Source organism: Marmota marmota, unplaced genomic scaffold (genome assembly GCF_001458135.2).
Source record: "Marmota marmota marmota unplaced genomic scaffold, marMar, whole genome shotgun sequence".
NCBI lineage: Eukaryota > Metazoa > Chordata > Mammalia > Rodentia > Sciuridae > Marmota > Marmota marmota.
The window spans coordinates 779,282-800,263 of record NW_026000136.1 but is presented as its reverse complement, the minus strand read 5'-3'; the positions used below and the strand labels follow the sequence as shown (position 1 = coordinate 800,263).

Here is a 20,982-nt window from a genome sequence, read left to right as displayed (position 1 = left end):
TGTGGCCCATACCACTTCTAATTGAATTCTTAACCATAAATTCTTATAGATGGTTAGGATGAATTATTCTTATCTCCCTGATTTTCAGAATCTGGTCTATGAAAGGGCACACACAAGTCACCCCCCCCCAGGGTAACTTGGGTTCCTCTTATCAACATTATTTTGGGCCTGCATTTCTCCTACAGATAACAGTTTGCTGAGGAATGTACATAACCTGTCCATTTAAGCTAGGCAAGGCTGCAGGCAAATTACTTCTTGAAAATGGGCTTCTTAATGAAGTATTCCCTTAACCTCGTGTCCCAGTTGTCTGTCCCACAACTCCAGCCTCAGTCTCCTGGGATTACAGGAGTGTGCCACCTTGTGCCCAGCAACAGTTTATTGCTTTGTTCAGATTCCAACTCAAACCTTTTCTCCAGCTGTTCCAAACTGCCCTAGTTACCCCATGTTTCCTCAGCAATTTATCTTAGCTCCCCTGCCCTGGCACTGATGTTTGAATTGAGGTCTTTAAACACGCTTGGCAAGTGTTCTACAACTGAGCTACATTCCCAGACCTTTTTATTTTGAGACACGCACGGTCTTGCTAAATTGCCCAGGCTGGCCTTGGGTTTGTGATTGCTGCAGTCTGGCTGGGCACAATTCAGGAGCCACTTGTCAAAAGAAACGAACTTTATTTTTAGAACACACACACACTGCACCACACAGCTCTTCAGGAAAAACCCTCAGAGCCCAACTGCCACCACCAACGGCCCACAAGCCTCTCAACCTCCCCACCTCCTCCTGCTCTTGAGGCCATTTGGTCGGTGGGCAGAGCCAAAAAAAGTTCCCCAATGAGCAGCTCTGTGGTCTGAAAGGGCAGGGAAACAACCCAATGAGCATCACCGCAGAAGAGCCAATCAGTTGGCAGCTAGTAGAAGTTTGCTGGGGCCACTGTGAGCCAATCATCAGCTGGCAGCTGGAAGTTTGCTGGGGCCCCTTCGGCTGTGGCTCTCAACAGTGATCCTCCTGCCTTAGCTTCCCCAGTAGCTGAGATTATAGGCATGTGCCACTTTACCTGACTAGCTTAGTTTTTTTAATCTCAAACTACAAAAGTATAGAGGTGTAATATTCTACTTCTTTTGTGCCTATCCATGATAAGTGCAATAGGGGGCTTATGGTAAAAATTAATGAAGTGCTCAATCCCTTGGGAATAGTTGCACTGTAAAGCAACATAGTGCTAAAAATCATAAATTTTATGAGTTGGTTGTTTCCACCTGTGTCATCTGAAGAAGTGTTGAAAGACTCAAAAGCAAAATGATAGCTACTGTTTCTTAGAGAACCCTGCTCTGTTAGGGCTCAACGGCTATTGGAGGGAAGGGGACTCTTGAATGGGTGTCTCCTGTGGTCCTTTCATTGGAAAAAAACTGCCTGAATCTGCTAAAACTTGGAAACACTGTATGTACATCACTTTCAGTTTGCTCATCTCTTCTGCCTCTCTGCTTACAGTGTGAGGCACTTTGAAGTGGAGAAATGGCAACTCAGTAAAGAAATCCAAAACTACAGCTACCCTAGAATATTAAAACAGCTGTTATAAAAAGGAGAAATTCATGTGTCATCTGTTGTCCCAGGGACTGTCAATAGGAACAATAGTTAGACATCACCCAAGGGTATATTTCTGTTTAACAGAAGACACAGTTTCCAACTGGAGCTGGCCAGCAAGCAATAAACTAAGCAGTGTATCATCTGTCTCTGATCCTGACTCCATTGTGCCAGGATATTAGAGATTAAAGGACTGTGTCACAGTATGAAGTTGGCCTACATCAATGATACCCAAGGAGGAAAGACAAAGACGGCAAAATTTCTCAGAAGTTGATGCAGTTTAAAAAGCATACAGAGGGACTGGGGTTGTGGCTCAGTGGTAGAGCACTTGCCTAGTATGTGTGAGGCCCTGGGTTTGATCCTTAGCACCACATAAAAATAAAATAAAGGTCCACTGACAACTAAAAAAATATATTAAAAAAAAAGCATACAGGATGCTGCACATTTCAGATTTTTCTTAATTTGAAATGACAAGTAACAGTAAAGGATAGCATTTGACTTACTATAGATAATGTTTAAAGTTTCTTCCAAATCACTTTTTTTAGTTTTGATTCTGTTAAGAGGTCTTAAGATCCAAGAATACCATGGGGACGCAATGGCCTATGGGTTCGTGTCCCAGCTCTCCGCCTGCCCAGGTAAGGCACTACCTTATACCCATCCCTGTTTCTGCATGGCTGAGGCTTTGCACCAGAAACCCAACTGCCTTCCTCAGTCTCATTTCCATTTCAACTTACACAAGGCTCCCCACCCCCACATTACCCAAGGTCCACAAATTTCAGACGATCCCAGGATTTGGTGGTCCTCCTTTCGCAGAGGCGCCACTCGGCGGAGGCACCCTTCTGCTAGCTCCCTACTATGACCATAGCTCAGTCATTGTTCCTCAGGGTGACGGGCCTACTAGGGCCGGCCACCTCCCTGCGGGGAGTCCGAAGGGTCGGCTGGCGTCTGAGAAGGGCCGGTGGGGGGCGCTTTCCCAACGTCTGTCGCAGTCATAGGTGGTGTGATGGCTAAAAGTGCCCATCAGGTGAGTGCGACCGCAGAAGGACGAAGAAAAACCATATGAGAGAGGGTTATGGCCCTTACTAGAGTACCCACTCCCTTATCCAGGACCTCATCCAACGGCACCATCCGGGGCTCTCATCCGGGGCCTTTCTTTCGCCGCCGGAAGTGAAAAGAGAAGCGCCCGCCTCCGGGTTGTCTAGAGCGGTCCCGGAAAGGCTGGCGCGGCTACGCGAACGAGGGTGTTCGTGACGGGACTGTCGTTAGGTCCGCCTCTCTGCTCGGGTGAGTTCCCCGGAAGCCGTTCTCGCGTCGCCGTGGAAGCGGCCCGTTGTTTCGCTTCCCCAGGAGGAGGAGGCGGCCCCGGCCGGGACTGAAGGCTGTTCCCGTCTCTAGGAGCGCGCGGGGGCCTGTTTCTCGTCGGTCCTGGTTCTCCCGGAAGCCCGGCGCGGACTGAGGGCCCCGCGGTCAGAACTCGGTGTCCGTGCCTTGGTGTGAGCGGGGTCTGTATGGCCCGCTTCGCCTTTTTTGGGATTCTGTTTTCGCCTAAAAGGGAAGCGGGAGGAGGGCAGCATTAGGCGAGGCCTTTTGCGCACCAAGCTAGGAGCCTGGCGAGGGCCTTTACACCGGGTTGTGGAAGGAGGACGTAACCCTGTGGCGTCCTTGGGTTTGAAGGACACTAGTTAAACCTCTTTGAGTCTCAGGTCTTCTGTATGTTCCTCTCAGACTGCCCACCCAGTCGGACGAAGGGTCTGACCCCAAAAGTGGAGTTTTATTATTCTTTAGTCCCGTTCAGTAATTCAAGTGGGTTGTCGTCGTTACCAAAATTGTTCCTAAGGGGCCTCCTTTAGAAAACAATGAGTAATCACAACGAGCATGTTTCGCTGAGTACGAATTTGAGACTCCAAAACAAGGTTGTACATTTAATTCTTTAAACTCTCTACAGGAAGCTTTACAACATTCGCTTGTAGTATATATTGTTTTTCTTAATGAAATCCTATAAGTTCAGATTTAGTGGATTTCAAATACATCTATGAACCAGGACCTGATGATTTGGATCTTAAGCATCTGAAACTGAGTAATATCTGTTTTTCTTTGTGTTGTTTATTTGGAGTGGGTAATCGTTGTTAACTAGTTTTTATTGAGTACCTACAGTGTGTAAGATACTTTGCTAAGTCTAGAGGATATAAATCGATTTGATGTTTTAATGTATTGCAATAATTTCTCCTAATCTCACCCTGCAGTGATGGTTATTGTCCTCCAGAACAGGGATGGAGGAAATATCGGCCCAGGAAGCAGCAGGATCACCAAGGGTCCAGTTTCAGCCTTTGGAGACACAGTCTGAGTGTTTTCCCCCAGAACCTCAGTTCCTGCAGGACACCGACATGGAACAGGGACTCACTGGGGGTAAGGCAGAGATAGCATTTATAACCAGGAGAATGGGAGTGTAGAGAGTCTCCTGGGCCTGTCAGGATGAGGCCAGGAACTTGAATAAGAATTATCCCCTAGAGGGAGGACTGGAAGGGACAGATGTGGCTCAGATCATTCCTAGTTTGGACCTCTTGGTTAAAAATTATTCTTGTTTCTTTTTTCTTCTTTCTATCTCTCTTTTTTAGTATTGGGGATTGAACCCAGGGATGCTTTACCACTGAGCTACATCCCTAATCCATTTTACTTTTTATTTCGAGACAGGGTCTCCTAAATTGCTAGGTTTCACTGAGTTGAAGGATCTCATTAAGTTGCTGAGGTTGGCCTGGAATTTGCCAATCCTCCTGCCTTAGCCTCCTGAGTCACTGGGATTACAGGCATGCACCACTGTGCTCAGCTCATCTTTCTTTAATAAGCAGAGTGGTAGTCATTCATTCTGTTCTGGGTGTTTGTCTTTCAGACAACCTTCACTTCATCCCACTTAATACATCCAAAATAATTTCTAAGATTTGCTGCTTTTGCCATATCTCACAATCCTTGCTTGGCTCTCACTTCCTCTTAGATCCAGGACCTTTCCCTTCCCCTATTCACTTTACTTGCTTTGCCACTTGCCTTTCTGTTGCAGCTGCAGTGTTTGTGACTAATCTAACTTAATTCCTTGGTTGAGCACAATGCCTGTTTGAATGCATATGTGTTATATATTGACTGTAGAGTCATATTGTTATCTATAGATAGTCAAGACTTTTTTTTTCCTTTGTTTTTTGAGAATTATGTCTTAGATTGCTGTGGCCAGCTTCAGTGCCTGAAACACTTGTGTGTTGCAACATAGATTGCACCATAGGGTGTAGGGTGCTGTGGGGCATTGTGGGAGTGAGGAAAGGATTGTGAAGAAAGAGGGCCATTCCTTGTTCCTGGGAGCCTAACACACTGGTTGCAGAGACAGTGCCCATTCACAAAAGAGAGAGGCTTAATGGAATTTATAGAGCAGTGTCTGGTAAAGTGTCAGAAGTATTTTAAATAACCTTGGCCCTGGATAAGTCACTACAAGTCTTTATGCTTTGCTTTGCCCATCTATAGAACAGGTATAATGCTGTTCTTCTGTGAGAGCAATATCATGTCAAGGGGTTAAAGTAAAATAGGAGGATTTTTAATAAAATCCTGTATCACAGGTCTAAACATGTGTGAGTAGGGCATGAAGTACTGTGCAGGAGCAGAGTAGACACACCCATTGCTTGATAAATGTTCATTGGTTTTACTAGAATATAGATGTAAAGGAGGTCCCACTGACACCCCTTGGGCTAGAGAGGCCTCTTCTGAAAGGGAGCCCTGGGGAGGGGCTGCTCTCACTCTTGGCTCCTTTCTCCTCCCTCAGCTCCACCTGTTCCCCAGGTGCCTGCTCTTCCCCACGAGGGAAGCCCAGGAGACCAGGCAGCTGCGCTGCTGACAGCCAGGTACCAGGTGAGCTGAGGAACCCTCTGCTTTTCCTCAGGGGCTCTTGCTGCTGATATGAGTGTGACTACTCCCTCATCCCATCCATTAATCCTTGCCTAGAATTTTTTTTTTCAATAGCAGACCCCCAATTTGGGAACTGGTCCTCTTCAGAGATCTGCACTTTACACAAAACACTTTTCCATCTCCCCAATACCTGAGCAGACCTTCTTTGACCCTGGTCCTATGGTGGCCACTTACTCGATATTTAAGGGTTATGGGATTTATTCCCTAGGTTCTAATCTGTTCTCCCTCCTCCCCAATGTAAATACACACTGGATGCCCTCTCTGTCATCATCCTCATTTTCTGGCCATGGTGCTACAGTGGCCTCATTCCCCAGAGCAGCCAGAATGTGTTATTTCAGGAGTTTGTGACATTCGAGGATGTGGCTGTGCACCTTACTCGAGAGGAATGGGGATGCCTGGACCCTGTTCAGAGGGACCTCTACAGAGAAGTGATGTTAGAGAATTATGAGAACGTGGTCTCACTGGGTAAGGACTGTCTTTCTTATTTCTCAATTTATCTGTTTCTGAGGAGGTATGAGGTTTCTGAGAAGGTCAGTAGGGTGTGGCTCAGATTTCAGGGTTTTTTTTCCCCTGGGGAATTGAACTCAGGGGGGCTTTACCACTGAGCTACATCCCTAGTCCTTTTAAGTTTTTTTTGAAACTGACTTTTTTTTTTTTTCCCCCAGGCGGGTGGGCACCAGGGATTGAACCCAAGGGTGCTTAACCACTGAGCCACATCCCTAACCCTTTTATTTTTTATTTTGAGTCAGGGTCTCACTAGGTTGCTTACACCTTGCTAAATTGCTAAGACTGGCTTTGAACCTGCGATCCTCCTGCCTCAGCCTCCCCAGACCTGAGATTACAGGCGTGTGCCACCGTGCCTGGCTAGAGACAGGGTCTTACTAAATTGCTCAGGGTCTCACTAAGTAGTGGAAGCTGGCCTTGACCCTGAGATCCTCTTGCCTCAGGCCTCTGAGTAACTGGGATTACAAGGCATGCACTACTGTGCCTGGCAGATTTCAGTTCTTATAACTTTTGAATTTTCTATTTTTAAGGTTGGCTCCTGAGGGATGGTAATTAAGATTCCTTTGGGGTGTCAAGAGGAGACATTCTGCTTCTTATCCCCAGTTCATGTTTCATGAGACTTTTTATTGCCTGTTAGCAAAGAGAAACTTGCTTGTGCTTTGCTTAAGTTCTCACCTTATCTTTCTTTTTCTTTTTTTGTGAGAGATTCTAGAGCAGCCTCCCAACCCCCAACTAGACTCTTTGCTTTTGGTATTTCAGTGTCCCCATACCTGAGATTTTTCTCATTTTCATAGGAAGAAGTACCTTTCTAAAAGATAGACTAGGGCTGGGGAAGTATTTCAGTAGTAGTGCTCTTGCCCAGCATGTGCAAGGTCCTGGGTTCCATCTCCCTACCAGGGCCAAGACCTCAGCTCCTCTCTTTCTGATACTTTATATCCAACCTGTTAACTGTTTATAGTGTATCCAGATTTAGCCACTGTTAACTGCCTTCACAGGTACTCCCTTGTGCAAGCCACCATTAGGCCTCCCTGGAGTACTGCATAATTTCGAAAGAGTTTCCCTGTTTCTACATACCTTCAGTTTATTCTTATCACAGCATCCTGAGTAACCCTTTAAAAATATAAATCAAATCAAGTCACTTTTCTGCTTGAAGACTTGCAGTGAGTCCATATTTCATGTAAATAAAAGGCATATAGTTTTATGACTTTCAGAGTACCTCAGCGATCTTGCCTCCCATTACCTTTTTTCTCATCTCTTCTGTCTTCTCCTTTTTGTTGAGTAGTCAATTCATCTCTAGTCAGGCAAATTTAAGAGACTTTGCTTAAAAGCATGACTCACTATAAATTCATTCCAGTGAGTCACCTAGATGGTAATCCCAAGTAACCACACCCAGGGCAACAGAAGTCTTAGATGTTTACCCCACCTTAGTGGGATAATTTAACTGTCTTTCTTTTGTCATTTTGAGTGGTGTAGTAGGAGTGAGGATTAGGCAGCCTTATAGTACTGTTGAGGGGCATCAGTGGGGAGTTGTTGGCAGTCTCCTTGATGAGCATGGTTCCTTATTTCCCAGTCTTCTTCTGTACTTTGTGTGTGTGTATATACACATTTATTTACTCATAGCTTTTTTTCTTTTCTCTCTCTCTTTTTTCCTTTTGCTTTGCCTGTTTGGGTGGTGGCATCTAGCACATTTCTTTATTTCCCAGATTACACACAGGATTCAAGAGGCCTTCTTACCTGTGGGGTGGCAGTCTGCCCACTGGGAAAGTTTTTAGTGTGTTTTCCATTCCTGGCTCTTTGATCTTTATAGGCATACTTCTTCGCCTTCCCATCACCCGGATTCATTGTGTGAATTCCTGCCCAGCCCTGAGTCATACCCAGGCAAGTGCTTTCTCTGGAGAAACACTTGCAGTTCTTACAGCAGGAATCTCCAAGAGATGGTGGCCCAAGTATCGGATTTCCATCGGTAGTGCTCGGCCCTGCTCGGAAACTCCTTTTCCAGGATTGTAAGATAATAAACTTGATTAATTGGATTAGATGCTTCCCGGAATGCCACCACTATGTAAAATTGCAGTTCTTCAAATGAGCTTTGTTAAATTTCTAATATAAGGGGCAAAAGAAACCCTTTCTTTGCAAACAGATGGATTTTTGAACCTAGTTCATTTAGAAACCATGCTTGGTGGTCATTTGCATATGTTCTGAGAAACTAAAAAGTTCAACCCCATCTCTTCAGTTATGGTCTTTTCCTGTGGTTTTAGAGTGTGGAATATGTGCTCTGTGTAGCCCCTTTGCTGTAGTAAACATGACCTGCCCCTCGTGTTGCCTCACACTTTTGTGAACCTTTGTCTTTCTTCATTTTTAACATAATTTTCTCCTTCAAGGGCCTGCCTTCTTCCCCTTGATTCTTTGTGGCACTATATAGATTGATGTATTTATATTAGCTTTGCTGATTAAGTATTCCTTTGTTCCTTAGAACTATTCTCTTTTTTTGTATGGGGGATTGAACCTGGGGACACTTTACCTCTAGGCTACATTTCCTGTCCTTTTTAGTTTTTATTTTGAGACAAGGCTTTGCTAATTTGCTGAGGCTGGCCTTGAATTTGCAATCCTGCCTCAGCTTCCCAGAGTGCTGGGATTACAGGTGTGCACCACATTGCCCAACTCCTTAGAACTATTTTTAATGGAGGGGAAGTGGGAGGGCCAAAGAGTTAAATCTATTTCAGGGCATCAAAAAGAATGTATATTTAATACGTTTGTAAATTGTAAAGTGATATACATAATTGTAAACTGTTAATTTTACCTAATAATTACAGAATTTCCAACAGTTAACCTGTCTATTTTTTGGAGTAAAGAAACTTTGTAGCAGTTTATTGCAGTCATATAGCACAATATGCCATGAAGCTGAACTTCATCCCATTTCCTCTTTCATTTCTGCACACACAGTGCATGCATGCACACTGACAGCACCAGACACACAACAAGAAACCCTCTTACTCAACCTGCTTTTGTGACCAAGTCAGTAGCATCTCCTTAGCAATTATTTTTACGGTCCCTGAGAAGTAATTTTCATATTTGTGGGTTCAGCACATTCGAAATTAAAAGTTATATATTTATTAATTTTACTTACTGTTTAGGGTTGTAACATATAAAGACTTTATGATTATTCCCTGATTTAGCAGTGTCACTGTCTAGTTTATCTCTCTTACCTCTGGCAGTAGCTCTGAACTATATTTGACACAGTCATCAGAACTTTGGTCCTTTGGTTATGTGCTTCTACTAGATAGTAAATATATAAACTATAAATGACTGAGTAAAAAAGAAGAAAATATTCTTATTATCAAATTTAAAAAGAAGCATGTTCTGTTGAAGTGAATGAATAAATGGTTTAAGGATTGTACCCAAAGAGAGGTGACCTGTGAGTGAGTGCTAGAGATTCAGGCCCAGAAAGGGCAGGATTGCATTCCACTTGGGTCATGGTAGATGCCCTGTTAGATAATGGTGTTAGAAACATTCTTGTCAGAATTTTTGATGAAGATAAATAAGTCTATAGATCTTGAATGTTTTGTACATACCAGTTGCTTTTTGAACTTGATGCCATGGAGGACAACAGTAATTTTGCACAGAATGTCTTTTACTGTCATGGCTATTTACCATTTACTGAGCAGACAATGTGTTACTAGGTATTTTATATATATCTCTCATTTAGACCTTAGCATAATCCTGTTTATAGAGGATATTATCCTTACTTTATATCTGAGAAAAGTGAGGCCAAGGAAAGTTAAGTGATTTTTGCAGGATCAGTGATGGGCTTGGGACACAGTTCTGTCTCAAGCCTATGCTCTTTTTTTTCCTGGTACCAGGGTTTAAAGCCCTGGGGGATGCTTAACCACTGAGCCACATTCCCAGCTCTTTAAAATATTTTATTTAGAGACAGGGTCTCGCTAAATTGCTGAGGCAGGTTTTGAACTTGTGGTCCTCCTGCATCAGCCTCCCCAGCCACGGGGATTATAGGCATGCACCACCATGCCTAGTGCCTATGTTCTTTTTGGTGTTTCAGGCCATTAGGTCAATAAATTCAAACACATATGGCATTTTTTTTTTTTTTTTTTTTTGTATTTTTAATCGTTGTCTGATTTGAATGGCAAGGAAACCTCAAAATAGCTGTGATAAATTAGATAAACAGGCCAATTTGTACAGTTCAGAACCAGAAAGAATATGCATTCAAGAGACAAAGCCATATAGGGATTCATTTCAGCACAATAGGTGTCTACAAAAGAATGCTATTGCTGAGGAAAGATTTTATTTGCATATTTATTAAGGATCAAGAAGAAAAACATGAAGATTCCAGATGGCTAAAGTCTTAGCACAACTCTGGTAAGAGCAATAAGCCAAATAATAAGGTAAATTCTAAATGTTATTTTTAAAGGCAGTTTAGAATAAATCTCATTTAAAAACTCTCAAATGAAAAAGGTAAAAAGGTTTGAATAGAAAATTGAGTTATACTTTAAATAAAAGTATAAATAATTTATTTTTAAAAAAAAAAATAGGGGCTGGGGATGTGGCTCAAGTGGTAGCGCGCTCGCCTGGCATGCGTGCGGCCCGGGTTCGATCCTCAGCACCACATACAAACAAAGATGTTGTGTCCACCAAAAAATAAATAAATAAATATTTAAAAAAAATATATATATTTTTTACCTGTAGTTGGACACAATACCTTTATTTTATTTATTTATTTTTATGTGGTGCTGAGGATCGAACCCAGTGCCTCCCACGTGCTAGGCGAGCGCTCTACCACTGAGCCCGAGTTATAATTTTAAATAGGAAAAAAATTTAAAGCAAGTGCATGGTTAGAAAGCATAGTGTTTTGGGGCTGGGGTTGTAGCTCAGTGGTAGAGTGATTGCGTAGCATGTGTGAAGCACTGGGTTCGATTCTCAGCACCACATACAAAGAAATTAAATAAAGGTCCATCAACAACTAAAAAAATATATATATAAAGAAAAAAAAAGAAAGCATAGTGTTTCAAGTTAAAATTGTAGAAAAAGGCATTCAGGTCATTGGCAAGAAAACCTACCATTAATGCTTTCTGTGACAGGCATTGATAGATGAACAAACTATGGATTGTGGAACCAAACATTGATTCTGTTTACCAACTGTGATATGTTGAGCAAATTATTTAATCCACACTTGGTTTCTTCATCTATAAAACATGAAAAATAATGTCTACTTTTCTGGGTTATGCTGAGGATTAAATTATATAAATTAAATTGTATATTTTAAATGTGTATAAGTATCTGGTTTATGCTAGTTATTTCAGTTTTTTGGAAAGCACAGCAAGTGATATGAGCTATAGAAGAGATTTACTAATCCAAATAAAAATTTAGGAACATACTCATTATTTTTTTATAGTGGAATTTCTCAAATTGGACATTGGTTAGACTTTTGCCTAGGAGTTTGAATTTTTATTATAAGAGATTTGTGTGTCATTAAGATGAAATGATCTTGTAGATCCCCTTTTAGTTAAAATTTCTTTGATTCCAAAATCTTAGGATCTTGGCTCTCCATGTTTTATTCTAATTACCACCCCCTCTTTTTTTTTTTAAGTTTTACCTTTTTCTCTACTGTAAATATGGTGGTCTTCTGTTTGTTTGTTTTTCCATATGTATTTTTGAGGGAGGGATGGGTTTCACTTCACAATTGTTTCCTCCTTTCCTTTTGGGTACTGGGGATTAAGCCCAGGGGTGCTTTACCCTGCTGAGCTATATTCCCAGTCCTTTTTATTTTTTTAATTTTGAGACCAGGGTCTTGCTAAATTGCTGGGGCTAGCCTTGAACTTGTACTCTTCTTGCCTTAGCCTCCCAAGTGCCTGGGATTACAGGTCTCTGCCACTGTGCCTAGCACAATTATTATTTTTTTCTAGTAGAATGTTTAAAAGACAGTTTTTTTTTTTTTTTTTTGCTGGTGTAGCAGATATCAGGGATTGAACCCAGGAGTGCTTTACCACTGAGCTAAGTCCCCAGCCCTTTTAAAATTTTAATACAGGCTCTTACTAAGTTGCTTAGGGCTTCACTAAATTGCTGAGGCTGACTTCAAACTTGTGATCCTCCTGCTTCAGTGTCTTGAGTTGCTGGGATTATAGGCCTGCACCTGTAATCTTGGCATCTAAAAGCCAGATTCTGAAATAACACTGAATTTGAATCTTAGCTTTCTTCATCACTTATTTTGACTTGGGGAAGTCACTTAGACTTCTCAGAATCTTAGTATTTCCATTTGTTCAGCGAGAAAAATAATAGTTTCTGTCTCATAAGATTATGGTGAGTGTTAAATGAATGAAAACTTGTAAAGCTCCTGGCCTGGTACTTTATACCTACTGAGTTCTTAGAAAACCTTAATACTTAGACTAAAAGTCAACTATATAAGTATAATCAATCTCAAACTGTTTTTCTCTTCTGTAGTTTTTTAAAAAATATTTTTAGTTGTAGATGGACGTAATAACTTTACATTCTTATATTACCTTAAACATGAGTCGAAAATCAGATACCTTACAGGGTGCATGGCACATGCCTGTGTTCCCAGCAGCTCAGGATACCGAGGCAGGAGGATTGCAGATTCAAAGCCAGCCTCAGAAACTTAACAAGACCCTAAGCAACTCAGCAAGACTGTTTCTGAATTCCAATTTGGGATTAATAGAGTCAGTTCTTTTCAAAACATACAAATAAGGGCTGGGTATGTGGCTCAGTGATGAAGTGCCCCTGGATTCCATCCCCCGTACAACAACAACAAAAAAAATCAGATTAACTTCATCCCACATGAAAACATCCTTTTATTGTGCATTTGTATTTTAAATGTAACTGTAGAGTAAATAACCAAAATGTGTTTCGGTTATTAGATACTGAGAAACACCTTAATAATTACCTCAAAGTTAAATGTTACAAATTATGTTATTAAAATTCCAAGGAGGACTGGGCTTGGGATGTAGCTCAGTGGTATAGCACTTGCCTAGCATGTGTTTGCAGCTCTGAGTTCAGTCCCTAGCAGGGAAAAATAAGAATTCTGAATACAATATTTGTTCCTCTCTGCACACCTTGACTTAAGCTTTCATATCTTTCTCTTTTGAGGGAGGGATGCTGGAGAGCAAACCCAGGGCCTTGTGAATTGTAGTCAAGTGCTCTACCACTGGGCTACATTCTCATCCCAGCAAAACTATTTTATTTGATGTGAAAGAGCTTAATTAACTGAGTCCAAAAGAACTGACTCTTATTAATCCTCAGCTGGAATTCAGAAACAGTAAGTGCCTTTCATGGCTCTGTTTTGATTTCTTTGCTCATAGGCTCTTATATGGGGTCTTAAAGGGCAGCAGTTGTTCATGATATTTTCCAGGCCCAGTGCCATTTTTATATAAGTTGGTAGCTATTCATATGTTGATACATGGATACAAAGTTGGGATAAGATAGGTGTTGCTTCTTAATCAAAAGAATTGCAAGATAACATGGTCCCTGCTATCAAAGAGTTTATAAATTGGGCTGGGGTTGTGGCTCAGTGGTAGAGCGCTTGCCTAGCATGTGTGAGGCCCTGGGTTTAATCCTTAGCACCACATAAAGATAAATAAAGGTACAATATTAAAAAATATTGAAAAAAAAAAGTATAAATCAAGTGAGGATAATAATGCCTGAAACCAATTTTTAAGAATGTAGCCAGGTACACATGCCTTTAAATTCCAGCACCTTGGGAGGCTGAGGCAGGAGGATCACAAGTTCAGAGCCAGCCTCAGCAACTTAAGGAGACCCCAAGCAATGAAGCAAGACCTTGCCTCAAAAATAAATAAATAAATAGGCTGAGGATGTGGCTCAATAGTTAAGTGCTCCTTGGTTCAATCCCTGGTACCAAAAAAAAAAAAAATCTATAAACAATATTATACGGTGGCATGTCAAGATAAGGGGAACAAATAATAAGTTTTGTAGAGACGAGGGCTTGAGCAAGACCTTGCATGTGTGCTACTAGACATTTGCCAGGCCAGCACATATAAAAACAGCCTTTTTTTTTTTTTTGATACTATCAAAGTTCTGTTCCCTTAGAAGCAGACTATTTGTTGTTTTAGCATTGAAAGAGATCTTAAACCATTATGCAAGCTATAGAAGACCATTTTATGTTTGAATGCACTTTTATTGTATTTTTTCTCATTGTATGGTATTGTAGTTAGTTGTTTATAGCTGTCTCTGCAGTTGGAGTGTGAGGTTCTTGAGAACTTTCAGGGAATGGACCTTTTACGTGGGTTCTCCATCCCCTACATTCTCTCTCTATAAGGGGCACTTCATAAATGCTTGTTGGATAAAGAATAATGTATAGTAATTCTAATGGGTAAGGATATTTTTATTTCCCTCATATGCACTGGAATTGTTTTTTTCCTTTATTTTTAAGAAAATTGAGTTGTAATATTTGTATATCTTGGGTACATTTATGTAATGTCAGGAAAATAAGCCTTTCCATCTTTTCAAATATTAATCATTTTTATGTGTTAGGAAATTCATTCTCTTCTAGTCATTTTGAAATATGGATTATTTTAACCTATGGTTACCCTACTTTGCTAAAGAAGTAATTCTTCCTTTTTGTGTCTTGGTGCTCCTTATTGAGCATCTTCTAATTGTTTCCTGAGATTGGTCCTTTGAATAGCTAATCTTTGTTTATTCTGTTGTTACAATTTAGCTCACTAGGCAGCAGCAGGTGCTTGGGTTTCACCTTTCTCCAGTCAGCAAAATGATGTTTTGATGACCTCCATCTGATACTTGTAAACCAAGTCTAATACAAAGATTGATCTTTAGGTCACAGATAATGGTAATGATAACTTCTATGATGACAGGTTCACCCCCATGCACAAATTCCCTTGTCTGAAGAGGGTTTAAATGAATATTGTTGCTCACAAATTATCAACTTACCCTTAACATACCTCTTTCTGGAGCACAAATCTGTGCTCCTTGTGGCAGATCTTTGCCTTCCTTACTTTCCAGGCTTTTCTAACTAATGTCTTCTCAGAACTTACCTTTTCTCTATTAATCACGAGTTAAAAGAAAAAGTGGCTGTTTTAGCATCTGGGGGTAAATTGCCACATCCCATTTCCTTCTCTATGAGCAGGATTTCCAATTTCCAAGCCTGATGGGATCTCCCAGCTGGAACAAAATCAACAAGTCTTTGATCTGGACATTAAGAATAGAGAAGTCTTAAAAGATGACTGCTCAGGTGAGTGAGGCAGAATCAATCAGATGGAATTAGTAGGGAAGTGAAGTCCACGTGTTGAGCCATGTTGTGGCTGCATTGGTACTCAAAACAAAGAGCTCTGCCTGTCCCAGAGTGGAGAGCTCCTGCCTCTCTTTTTGATGTGGGGGGGTTTGCTGGGAATTGAACTCAGGGCCTCATGCATGCTAGGCAGAGTTCCTGCCTTTCCTTGTAGTTTCAATTGACCCTTTGTATTTGTTTAGCCCCTTATGCACAAGTTGTGCTAGGTCCCATTCAAGTTGCTTATCTAAAATTCTTTTGGAAGAATTTTATTATTACCTCCTTTGAAAAACCTTAACTGATTATCTTCTTACTCTGTTGGATATTCTATCTATTCCTACCATTCCCTTATCCTTTTGGGTCCTACCTGACTGCTCTTGTTCATGCCCTTATGTCTGCTATTGAGATTTTGTGCCTGTTTTTTTTTAGAGTAAATAAACTTCTCATCCTTGTAGATATTACATCATTTAGTTTCCTCCTTCTGAGTTCTCGTTAAGCACAGGGTACTACAGATTACATTTGCATTTTCTATTTATGTATTGAATCAGATGGAGAGACCAGAGAAGAGAACAAGCTGTTGATTGCTAAGCAGAGAATTTCGGAAGAAGTACTTTCATACGAAGTGAGAGTAGGAAGACTCAAACAAGATATTGCTCAAGTTCCTGAGACTAGAGAAGTATATAAATCTGAGGACAGATTAGAAAGACTTCAGGAAATCCTAAGGAAATTTCTTTTTCTGGAGAGAGAGTTTAGGCAAATAACAATCAGCAAGAAAACCTTCACCAATGAGAAGAACAGTGAATGTAATGAACCCGAAAAAAGCTTCAGTCTGGACCCTACCCTTGATGCAGATCAGAGAGTTCTTAGAATACAGAATATTGATGATAGTAAGTACGACATGAACTTCAGCCAGGACTCAGCTGCTGGTAAACATGAACACATTAACCTGACGCAGAATTTTCAGAGTAGTGAAAATAAAGAAAGCTTAATGGATCTCTCCCACCTTAGTAAATGGGAAAGCATTCCTACCACTGAGAAATCCTACAAATGTGATGCTTGTGGGAAAATCTTCCATCAGAGCTCAGCCCTTACTAGACATCAGAGAATCCATACTAGAGAGAAACCTTACAAATGTAAAGAATGTGAAAAATCTTTCAGTCAGAGCTCAAGTCTTAGTCGACATAAAAGAATACACACTAGAGAAAAATCCTATAAATGTGAAGTGTCTGATAAATCCTGCGAAACATCTGATAAATCCTGTAGTCAGAGCTCAGAAGTAATTCCGCATAAGAAGAGTCACACCAAAGGCAAATCTTATAAATGTGGCAGTTGTGAAAGAGTCTTCAGTCGTAGTGTACACCTTACTCAACATCAGAGAATTCACAGAGACATGCCCTGTAAGTGTACTATTTGTGGCAGAGACTTCTGTCATACTTCATATCTAGTTGAGCATCAGAGGGTCCATCATCCAGAGAAATCCTATGAGTATGATGAATGTGGGTTGACTTATGTTAAACATCAAGGAATTCGTTTCAGAGAAAAGCCCTATACATGTAGTGAATGTGGAAAAGACTTCAGATTGAATTCACATCTAATTCAGCATCAACGAATTCACACAGGAGAGAAACCACATGAATGCAATGAATGTGGAAAAGCTTTCAGTCAAACCTCATGCCTTATTCAGCATCACAAAATACACAGAAAAGAGAAAGCATATGAATGTAATGATTATGAGGAAAGTTTCAGTCATAGCTCAGATCTTACCCTGCAACAAGAGGTTCTCACCAGAGAAAAAGTCTTTGATTGCGATGCATGGGAAAAGAACTTCAGTCAGAGAGCACACGTTGTTCAACATCAAAGAATTCATACCAAAGAGAAACCTTATGAATGCGATGAACGTGGGAAGACATTTAGTCATGTTCAGGCCTCATTTGACATCTGAGAGTTCACACCAGGGAGACGTCGTGTACGTATTGAATGTGGCCAAGCTTTCACTCGTAGCCTGACCCTTATTCAGCATGAGAGATTCTCACCACAGAGAAACCCTTTGACGATGACAAATGTTGGAAAGCTTTTAATGTTTAAACTCTTAATTGGCTCTTGCATGTCCATACCAGTGAGAATGTGGTAAATTATTTACACTATTTTCATACCTTAGTCACAATTGGGGAAATCATACTAGAATAAAATTCCATTACTGTAATTAATGTGAAGAATTCATTAGTCAGACTACCCTGGGTCAGTATCAGATTCATGCCATGCAGAAAAGCTGTCAATGTAATAAATGTGTATGTGTGTGAAGAAATTCACTCATAACCCAACATTCAGTATTAAAGAATCTATACCAAGAGAAGTCTTTTGAGTGTAGTAAACATGGCAGATACTTCTATAGATATTCATCCAGTCTTTGTCATAAGAACATTTGTACCAGATGAGAACCTAATACAATGCAGACAGAGAAATTTGCCACTGTATTTCAGGCTTTAGCCAACCAACATCAAAGTATGGGAGATAAAGTTGTTATTATTTGTATATGAAATTGTTAGTATTTAGTTCCAATCTTTTCCATTACAGAAGCTAGACTGAACTTGATAAATGCAGTCCTGATTTCTCATGGCATTCTTGAATTTAATAGGAGATCTAAATAGTTATGTATATTTTATTTATAGAATTCATTTAAGCTATTTTGTATTTTAACATGGTCTATACACATTTTTATTTTTCCAGAAATGGTTGTTTATTCACAGCTTTTCTAAGATATTGTTAACACAATACACCACAATTGTTAAAACACTCCAACTTCTGGAAAGTAGCTCAGTTAACTTTTTTGCTGTTCTGGGCCCAAGTTCCCTCCACAACAGACTCTGGCTGCGTTTTTCTGAGGAACTTTACAGACATAACCTTTGGTTTTTCTGAAATAAGCACCTTCAGATGATGGTTTCTTAGTTTTAAGCTTTTAATCAGCTGGTATGCTATTCCTATTTTGATGTTGCTAGTCTGGTATCTTCTTTCCTAAAACAAAGCATTGTCTTTTAAGAAAATTGGATATCAATATGCAGCCAATCTATAAGTATGGGGGATTTAATCTCCCTGAGTTTGTGGCAGGCAGCTAAACATTTTCAGGTGACATCCAAGTTTTTAGCTGCCTTGTCTGCATCCACAGCTCTCCAAAAGAGATGCTAAGGACATCAGGGAGCCAATCAGACTCCTGGTAGCCTAGCTACATTCATTCAGTGCCTGTTCTGCATGTCTAAGTTTAGAATTCTTTTATATGCCTCTGTTGAAGGCCAGCAAAATGCTCAGGTCTGCTTTTGATAGGGCAAACATAAAGAACATAAAAAAAAAAAATCAGAAATCTTCATAAGGGAATACAGCCTTCCAACAAAGATGTTATGTAATATCTCTAGAGACTATTTCAAGAGTATGGCAGGTCTGTTCTTAGTAAAAATTTAACCATTAGGATTACTTTATCTGTTTGTATCCCCCACCCCCTTCAATCCAGGATAGTATTTGAAGTGTGGGGCCTTTGTGTATAATTATTTGTGTGTCATCATTTTTATTTTCTTTTGAGAGAGGATCTCACTTTGTTGCCCAGGCTGGCCTTGAACTCCTGGACTCAAGCAAGCCTCCTGCCTCAGCCTCCTAAGTAGTTGGAACTATAGCCATGGCACTGGCTTATATTTTTGTATTTTAATAGAATCTACAGGCCCTATAAAAGAACATAGATTTTTATTTGATAAAACTGATTACAGATATTGTCTCCAGAGTTCTGGGTCACTGTCATATACCTAAAGAGTTCATAATTTTTTAGATGTGGTCAAAGCATTTTATTGTTTTTCCGTCTTAAGTTTCATAACACCTTGTGAATAAAACAAGTGTTACTTAAAATTCTAGTTGTCAGTCCAGCAGTTGAGGCTTTCATTGTTCAGATGTTATAATATTCACTAGAGATCCTTAACAAATATATAAAAATAAATTGCTCTATAAGCCTTTAGTGGCTAACCTCTAGTCCAGTTCTGCCACTATATTTTGCTTCTTTGCCATCAGCAAGCTTAGAATCTCATCAGGGCAAGGTAGGGATCTAAATGAAATTGATATATAATGATCTAAATGTAAAAGCAACTGAAAAATGCATGTTTTTTTTTTCTATCAAATATGTATACCCTTACTTATAGAGACCAATAGTCATCTCTGGTGACTATGTTACAGAGGATTAAGTAATACCTAAATAGCATAAAATGTAAATCACATGTATGCATTTGGTTTAGGAATGTGCTTTTGTACTTCTACTTGAATAAAGGTGTGCTTAATATTCTGAGAATCTGTTTCAAACAAAATCTGAAGGCCTCCGCCAGAAGCATTCAAAAGTCTTGGAATCACCTTCCTGACTGCAACTTTCTTCTTTCCTGAAACTTGCTCTAAACAAAAGTGTATCAGCCTGTCTTGTATGGATACAAAACTTGCTTTTCCACAGACCTCTATAACCCAGCTGAATATTTAGGATTTAAAGGGCTGTTCAGTTGGGATGTTATTAGTACATGAAATGAGAGGAAATGAGAGTAAATAGTTTCATGTTTTAGAACTAGAAAGAGTATTTTTTCTTTGTAAGTAAAATACATTTTAAAAAACAAGAAGCCAAAATAGTCCTAGAGTATGAGTAACTTGCCTTTCCAAGCAGATGTTTAATTAGTCCAATATAATTTGAGTTTGTTTAGTCTTTTATGGTCTTGAAGCGGGAGGGAAGAGAAGAAATATATGGAAGGTCATCCAGTTTATCTTTTCTTCTGTTGCTCTACTTAACTTACATGTGCATTTATGTAATATGTACGTATTCAAACAATTCTCACCATAATTCTGCAAGGGAGCTGGCTTCTTATAGAGTAACTGAGGTGTAGAGAAGGTAAGCATGCTATCAGATACATCTCAGAGCTCAGCAGTTTTCTTTGATAGCCTTTCACTTCCCCCAGTGATTCAGTGCTGTGTTTGCAGCTGATCCCAAGACTCCCAGAGCTCAGGGATCCTAGGAGAGAATATCTGGAGATGTTTTTAAGGAGCTAATCAAAGCCCTTCCTTGACACAGGCTTACATAATTTTGGCAGTGTCAGGTTATTAATTCAAAACTCCCAATCCTTCTGTGATATCCCTGTTTCATCAGCTAGTTGCACATTTCCGTTTCTCAGTGTTCCATGTTTTGTTCTTAAGTTTTCCTGCTAACTAGAACTTGCTGATGGATACATGCCCTTAACCAAGTTAATTGCTTCTGGTTAAAGCTGTGGAGCAAAACAGGTAACAAGCAAATTTGATTTTAGGCATTGAAAAGGATACAGATAGACCATAAAGGTCAGGGTATACTGGAACAGGATCAGAGAATAAGCAAAAGTTATAGCATGTCAGACTTACACATGGAATATGGCATTTTCAAGGTAATGAATAAGGGGGCTCCTTACAGAAAAGCCTTACCCTATGAAATTGTATGTAGACAGTTGAGCAGCCACTCGCTTTCCCAGTGTTTGAATCCAGATTCTTGCTTTCCATATGCTTCCCACTGAGCTACACCCCTAGTCCTGCCAAGCAGGTTTAAGAGTAGTTCAAAGCAGGCCTTGAGGGAGTCAGCAAAGTACAATGGAATTCTCATGTCTGAAAATGTAACCTCATTCTTCAGTAGTAAAATTGCCAGGCACTGATATCAATAATAG

The 20,982-nt window shown here is 40.2% G+C and overlaps 1 protein-coding gene across 13 annotated transcripts; it reads left to right on the top strand.

The window, feature by feature from the left end:
* The first annotated feature begins 2,732 nt into the window (after positions 1–2,732).
* Positions 2,733–19,607, top strand: LOC107155937 (zinc finger protein 655). 13 transcript variants are annotated; one of them, XM_048785203.1, is made up of 6 exons: positions 2,733–2,859; positions 3,839–3,981; positions 5,375–5,460; positions 5,856–5,982; positions 15,146–15,250; positions 15,835–19,607. In XM_048785203.1, exons 2-6 carry the CDS (start codon positions 3,846–3,848, stop codon positions 17,226–17,228), a joined length of 1,848 nt encoding a protein of 615 aa, XP_048641160.1. In that variant the 5' UTR covers positions 2,733–2,859; positions 3,839–3,845; the 3' UTR covers positions 17,229–19,607. The 13 variants fall into 13 exon arrangements, with proteins under 13 accessions (XP_048641160.1, XP_015357437.1, XP_015357440.1 ...); XM_015501951.2 differs by having other exon boundaries at positions 2,738–2,859; positions 3,819–3,981; XM_048785202.1 differs by lacking the exon at positions 2,733–2,859 and adding an exon at positions 2,871–3,041 and having other exon boundaries at positions 3,819–3,981.
* The last annotated feature ends 1,375 nt before the right edge of the window (positions 19,608–20,982 follow it).